The sequence below is a fragment of the Hippocampus guttulatus genome, chromosome 8, assembly GCF_054856545.1.
Source record: "Hippocampus guttulatus isolate MCC_2025c chromosome 8, RoL_Hgut_1.0, whole genome shotgun sequence".
Taxonomy (NCBI): Eukaryota; Metazoa; Chordata; class Actinopteri; order Syngnathiformes; family Syngnathidae; genus Hippocampus; species Hippocampus guttulatus.
This window is the reverse complement of record NC_141268.1, coordinates 3,327,702-3,334,684: the sequence shown is the minus strand read 5'-3', so window position 1 is coordinate 3,334,684 and position 6,983 is coordinate 3,327,702. Positions and strand designations below refer to the sequence as shown.

Genomic DNA, 6,983 nt, shown 5'->3' with positions numbered 1-6,983 from the left:
TTAACAGTAAGTTTTAGAGACTCCAAATCATGAAAACCCTATTGTATCAAAAATACTGTATATTGCAAAATGTGCACATTCAATTGTGAGCAAATTAATAAAATGGTCATTGTAACATGTGATGAGCTGAGCCAGTTTTTGGGTCATTACAAACTGAGTTGTCAATGGTCAAATATTTCATCTTTGAAAATACAATTTGTCATGGGAACTAAATAATTTTGTGTGAGAATTGTATGAGTAGAATGATTTGAAAAATAACTTTATTGTCAATAAGAAATAACAGTGGAAATAACAGTACACTGCTTGCATTCAGTTCCAAACTTTCAACCAATAAGGTTTGCATTGCTAACATTTCTGTAGGAAATAACTGCTATACAACATATGGTGAGGTAACAATAAATTTTTACATATTTGTGCATTCACGTAACACACCTGGATAATCTCAAGTGAGAGTACAAGTTAAACAAGTTTTCACATGAACACTGTACTTTCTTCCATAATTTAAAATTCCAAACGACAAAAACTGTAGAACATAAGGGAAGACAACATATGCACTAATTGTATTAATCTGCATTGAGCCAGAAGTGCAACAAAAGTCCGGAGACAACGATTGAGAACTTGCCTTAAGCTGGAAAAAAAAAAATAGCTGGCTTCCGGCATAATAACTGTCACCATTCAACAATGGCAACTGAAAAAAATAAAGCACTTCTTTATACATTGACACTTTATTAAATTAAAGCATGGCTCAACTCAAACATGGTGACATCAAAGGTTTTGTCTTCAATGTCCAAGAAGCCCAGTGCCTGTAAATACACGCGGACAAACATTCTATAAATCAATGTTTTGCTTTGAGAACTAAAAATGTGGATACTATATATATATATATATACACACACTGTACAAACACACACACACACACGCACACACAGTGGTACCTCTACTTACGAAATTGGTTCTGAAAGAAATTTCTTCACTAGAAAATATTGTAAGGAGAGAGTGTGTTTTCCATGTAAATGCCCCCCAAAAAAAATTCGGACAAAAATATTTCCTGAAGCATTTTTGCACAATGAATGAGAGTTGTGCATAATGTAAAAAACAAAGAACAGAGTAAAGAATAAAAATGGTCATTTAACTTTTAACTGCGTCCTCATTGTTTTTTGCCCTCTTTCGTTCATGTTCTCTCTCAGAAGTGGTTTTTGCCTGGCGTTTTTGTCGAGAACTGAGCAAAAGTCGGCTTTGAACAATCCTTTGAAAATGTCGAAGGTAAAAATCAGAATACTAAGCGATTGCCCGACTGGTGAAGACTTTTTCAGGGTGAATTACATTTACATAAAACTATCGGAACGCCTTGTGGTCCGAGGGGCGAATGACGAGGACGCTGCATAGACACAGAGCTATAACATTTTCAAGTAAAGGAATTTCTTCCAGAACCAATTAATTTCGTAAGTAGATAAACCACTGTGTGTGTACACATACTGTACCTGTGTGTGTGTGTGTATATATATATATATATATATATATATATATATATATATATATATATATGTATATTGGAGCTGTCAAACGATTAAAATATTTAATGTAATTAAAATAAAACTGTCAAAAGTAAGTCAAATTCACAAAAAATTAATCGCGATTACTCACGCATTTTTGATCGTTTCTGAATTTCCTTTTATATTTTTTTGTCCTATTTTTCCCCATTTTAATGCTCTCATCAACATGGAATCATGAATCAGTTTTCTATGTGCAAAATGCAAATATTTACTGAAATAACAATTTCGATTTTCAATTTTACATGAACATTTTTCACTTGGAGCAGTTATTTACACATAATCTCTCACACAATATTACTGTCCATCAACAACAGCGAAAAAATATTTTGTCACACAACAGCTGCTTTAACAGCTCTTTTTATGGAATCAAAACAGAGCAATATAAAATTATAAAGTGCACATCGAAGGTAAACTAGTACTCAGCCTATAGTGGATTTAAACCATGGTTGCATACTTCGTTTTTCTCAAGTTTGCTTTGAACACAGCAGTCAGGCTATGTGGATTCTGTTGGTCCTTCTTGCGTGGAAGTCTCTCTACGGTTTTGTGTAGACATCATTTCGGATGACTACACTTGGTTCGACGACAACACTGGAGACGTTTTATTTTTCGCTAGGTCGCTACCACTGCAGCGCACCGTCACTGACAGACGAAGACAAATAAGCTCCACCCGCTCTATTTATATGGACACGGAATACTGTAACCTTCCACACAAAATAGTTCCAAAAAAGTAACAATCGCGTCAGTGGCATACCATACATCATATACCTGTATAATACAGGTAACTTTGGTCTTGTCAGTGGAGCAATCTGGCAACTTTTTAAAAGTAAACTTTCCATGCATACACTCTTTAAGTATCGGTTTTCGGTGTCTTGCGCTGCCGTGGCTGGCAAAACAAAGTGTGTGCACTTGTTGTTTTGTTTCTGGTTTATTTATAGAGCAACGTAACATCCGCTGTGACCGCGTTCATCTGGCGAGAAAAAATTTAATCCCGTTAAAATTAATTTAAATTAATGCCAATAAAAACGCGCTAAACTGACAGCTCTAATATATATATATATATATATATATGGGGCGGCTGGATAGCTCAGTTGGTAAGGCATCGGTTTGGCATACGGGAGACGGTGGTTCGAATCCCGCTTGGGGCAAAAAAAATGGGCACATAACAGTGTGGGTCCTTGGGCAAGATCCTTCACGCTAATGCCTACCTCATACAATGATGAGAGACAATAAAATGAATGACATGCCGGCTCAGACGTCGCCCGGCCAAACAAGGTCTGCGTCAGGTGCTGGGGAACCAGAGCACCTTGATGAAAAATGGGCTACTGGAACAAAGCGGAGATGGGCGAGATGCGATAGCATGGCTCTGTTGGAATGCTACTACTCAAGCAACCCTAGTCAGAGGGGTTACATGCAGAGAATGTGGGCTAAGTGATTACTTCGAAACCCACAGTCACGGTTGACCACGAAACAACTAGTAGCTCAGTGTTCCAACATCCACAAACGGCAACTGCTGTCACAACTTGAGATTGATGAGGTACAAGGTTCCATGGTGAAGGGCCCCAGGCTGCCAGATCAGAGGAGGAGGTCATACCAGAGATTGGGAGGCAAGCCCCAATGAATGAAATGCTGAGCGAGGCAGCTACTGACCTGAAAGCTAAGATCATGGCGAGAATGAAAGCTGGGCAACCTAGAAACCGATTTCAACGGCTATGTGAAGTACCACCTGAAAGTCTCATGGAAAGTGTGAATGCAGCACTGAGGGCGATCCCTACCATAACGATCACGGAAACCAATGAGCTGATATACGCTTCAGCATCAGTGATCCTTGACATGCTTGGCTATAAGAGCAACCATGGAAGCCATGAGATACGTTACCCACCATGGAAAAGACGGTTGGAGGCTAAGATCAAGGCGGCTCGGAAAGATGTGAGTCAATTGACGGAGGCCCAGAGAGGTGTGATGAAAAGGCCGATACCCGAGAGGTACATCCAGATGACCATACCCGAAGCACTCGAAACTGCCAAACAAAGGCTCCAAGCCTTGTCCAGCCGCCTAAAGCGATACACGAAAGAGAATGAGGCCAGACGAATAAACAGGCTGTTCGCAACACAACCTGCGCTGGGTCCTAACAACAGAGCTGACCCACCAAGACTGGAAACTGAAAGGTACTGGAAAGGCATATGGGAGAAGGAGGTTGCACATAACAGCAGTGCACAATGGCTGGTGACCCTGAGAGAGGAGCACAGCAGCCTCCCTGAACAGAACCCAGTTACCATAACAGTGGCAGACATACAGGAAAGAGTCTCAGATATGAAGAACTGGACAGCACCAGGCCCGGACATGGTCCACACCTACTGGCTAAAGAAACTCACAGCACTCCATGAGCGCCTAGCAGCACAAATGAACCAGCTGCTGAGGGATGGGACTCACCCAGGATGGCTAACCGAAGGGCGAACGATCCTGATCATGAAGGATCCCTCAAAGGGTGCAGTCCCATCCAACTATCGGCCAAAAACCTGTCTCTCCACAACATGGAAGCTCATGTCAGGCATCATTGCGGCTAAGATAAGTGGACACATGGATCAATACATGAGCGAAGCACAGAAGGGCATTGGTAGAGATACCAGAGGAGCCAAACATCAGCTACTGGTTGACAGAACAGTTGCACAAGACTGCAGGTCCCGACGTACCAACCTGTGCACAGGATTGATTACAAGAAAGCCTATGACTCGATGCCACATACATGAATGCTTGGAGTTGTATAAGGTGAACAGGACCCTAAGAGCCTTCGTTGCGAACTCGATGAGGATGTGGAAAACCACACTTGAAGCCAATACCAAGGTGATGCACTCTCCCCACTGCTGTTCTGCATAGGACTGAACCCCCTAAGCCAAGTAATCACCAAGACAGGCTATGGATACCGCCTCAGAAATGGAGCTACAATCAGTCACCTCCTCTACATGGATGAGATAAAGCTGTATGCTAAGAGCGAAAGGGACATAGACTCCCTGATCCACACAACCAGGATCTACAGCAGTGACATCGGGATGTCATTCGGGCTTGAGAAATGTAGTCGGATGGTGACTAAGAGAGGAAAGGTAGTCAGCACTGAAGGGGTCTCACTCCCTGAAGGAACAATAGCAGACATTGAGGACAGCTACAAGTACCTCGGTATACCACAAGCCAATGGCAACCTCGAACTGGCAACAAGGAAAGCGGCTACGGCCAAATACCTCCAGCGAGTGAGGCAAGTCCTAAGAAGCCAGCTCAATGGCAAGAATAAGACCCGGGCAATAAACAGCTATGCCCTGCCAGTGATCAGATACCCTGCAGGAATAATAAGGTGGCCAAAGGAAGAGATTCAGACCACGGACGTTAAGACCCGAAAGCTCCTAACCATGCACGGGGGGTTCCATCCCAAATCCAGCACCCTGAGACTGTACGCAAGCCGAAAGGAAGGAGGCCGGGGACTAGTGAGTGTGAGAGCCACTGTCCAGGATGAAACATCCAAGCTCCATGAATACATCAAGGAGAAGGCTCCAACGGATGACGTACTCAGAGACTGTCTCAGACAATGGGGAACAGAAGATGAGGCGCTGGAAGAGGGACCATCATGGGAGGACAAGCCCCTACACGGGATGTACCACCGGACCATAACTGAAGTGGCCGATCTCAAGAAGTCCTATCAATGGCTAGAGAGGGCTGGCCTGAAGGACAGCACAGGGGCACTCATCCTGGCTGCTCAGGAGCAGGCCCTGAGCACCAGAGCCATTGAGGCCCAGATATACCACACCAGACAAGACCCAAGGTGTAGGTTGTGCAAAGAGGCACCTGAGACGATCCAACACATAACTGCAGGGTGTAAGATGCTGGCAGGGAAAGCCTACATGGAATGCCATAACCAGGTGGCTGGCATAGTCTACCGAAACATCTGTGCGGAGTATGGACTGGAAACCCCAAGGTCAGAATGGGAAACACCTCTGAAGGTGGTGGAGAATGACCGAGCGAAGATCCTGTGGGACTTCCAGATCCAGACTGACAAGATGGTAATGGCGAACCAACCGGATATCGTGATCATAGATAAAGGGCAGAGGAAAGCCGTTGTAGTGGATGGAGCGGTCCCAAGCGATGGAAACATCAGAAAGAAGGAAGACGAGAAACTCGAGAAACACCAAGGGCTCAGAGAGGAGCTGGAGAGAGCCTGTAAGGTAAAGGTGACAGTCGTGCCTGTGGTAATCGGAGCACTCGGGGCAGTGACCCCCAAACTAGATGAGTGGTTGCAACAGATCCCGGGAACAACATCGGACATCTCAGTCCAGAAATGTGCAGTGCTGGGAACAGCAAGGATACTGCGCAGAACCCTCAAGCTTCCTGGCCTCTGGTAGAGGACCCGAGCTGAATGAATGAGGGATGGACACCACCCGAGGGGGGGTGAGACGAGGAATTTTTATATATAGCTCTAATATATATTAGAGCTGTCAGTTTAGCGCGTTTTTATTGGCATTAATTTAAATGAATTTTAACGGGATTAAATTTTTTCTCGTGAGATTAACGCGGCACACGTCACAAGCGGATGTTACGTTGCTCTATAAATACACCAGAAACAAACCAACAACCGCGCTGCAAAAGTCCACGCCCATGTCTGTTTTGCCAGCCACGGCAGCGCGAGACACCGAAAACGGATACGTAAAGAGTTTATGAATGGAAAGTTTACTTTTAAAAAGTTGCCAGATTGCTCAACTGACAAAACCAAAGTTACTTGTTCTTCTCTCTCTCTGTATCATACAGGTGTACGATGTATGCCACTGATGCGATTGTTACTTGTTTGGAACTATTTTGTGTGGAAGGTTACAGTGTTCTGTGTCCATATAAATAGAGCGGGTGGAGCTTCTCTGTGTTCGTCTGAAAGTGACAGTGCGCTGTAGTGGTAGCGACCTAGCGAAAATAAAACTTCGAGTGTTGTCATCGAACCAAGTGTAGTCATCCGAAATGAGGTCTACACAAAACCGTAGAGAGACTTCCGCGCAAGAAGGACCAACACAATCAACATAGCCTGACTGTGTTAGGGGGGGTGACTTTCAGAATGGTTTGCCCCAGCAGCACGGGGGAAGTGCGTGCGCTTGTTTGTACGGCCGGCAGTCTTGAATACAGCGGCACATAACGAACACTGGTGTCCGGTGTCTCGTTATTCTTCAACAAACATACAGAAACAGACTGCTGTGTTCAAAGCAAACTTGAGAAAAACGAAGTATGCAACCATGGTTTAAATCCACTATAAGCTGAGTACTAGTTTACCTTAGATGTGCACTTTATGTTATATTGCTCTGTTTTGATTTAATAAAAAAAACTTTTAAAGCAGCTGTTGTGTGACAAAATATTTTTTTCACGGTTGTTGATGGACAGTAATATTGTGTGAGAGATTATGTGTGA

At 43.7% G+C, this 6,983-nt stretch overlaps 1 protein-coding gene across 1 annotated transcript in view; it reads right to left on the bottom strand.

Moving 5' to 3' along the window:
• Positions 1-242: 242 nt before the first annotated feature.
• Positions 243-6,983, bottom strand: part of usp48 (ubiquitin specific peptidase 48) — a 50,375-nt gene continuing 43,634 nt past the window's right edge. The window contains exon 28 of the mRNA XM_086116861.1: positions 243-803. Within this exon, the coding sequence (XP_085972987.1) occupies positions 781-803 (23 nt within the window). The 3' untranslated portion in view covers positions 243-780. The remainder of the gene's footprint in view (positions 804-6,983) is intronic.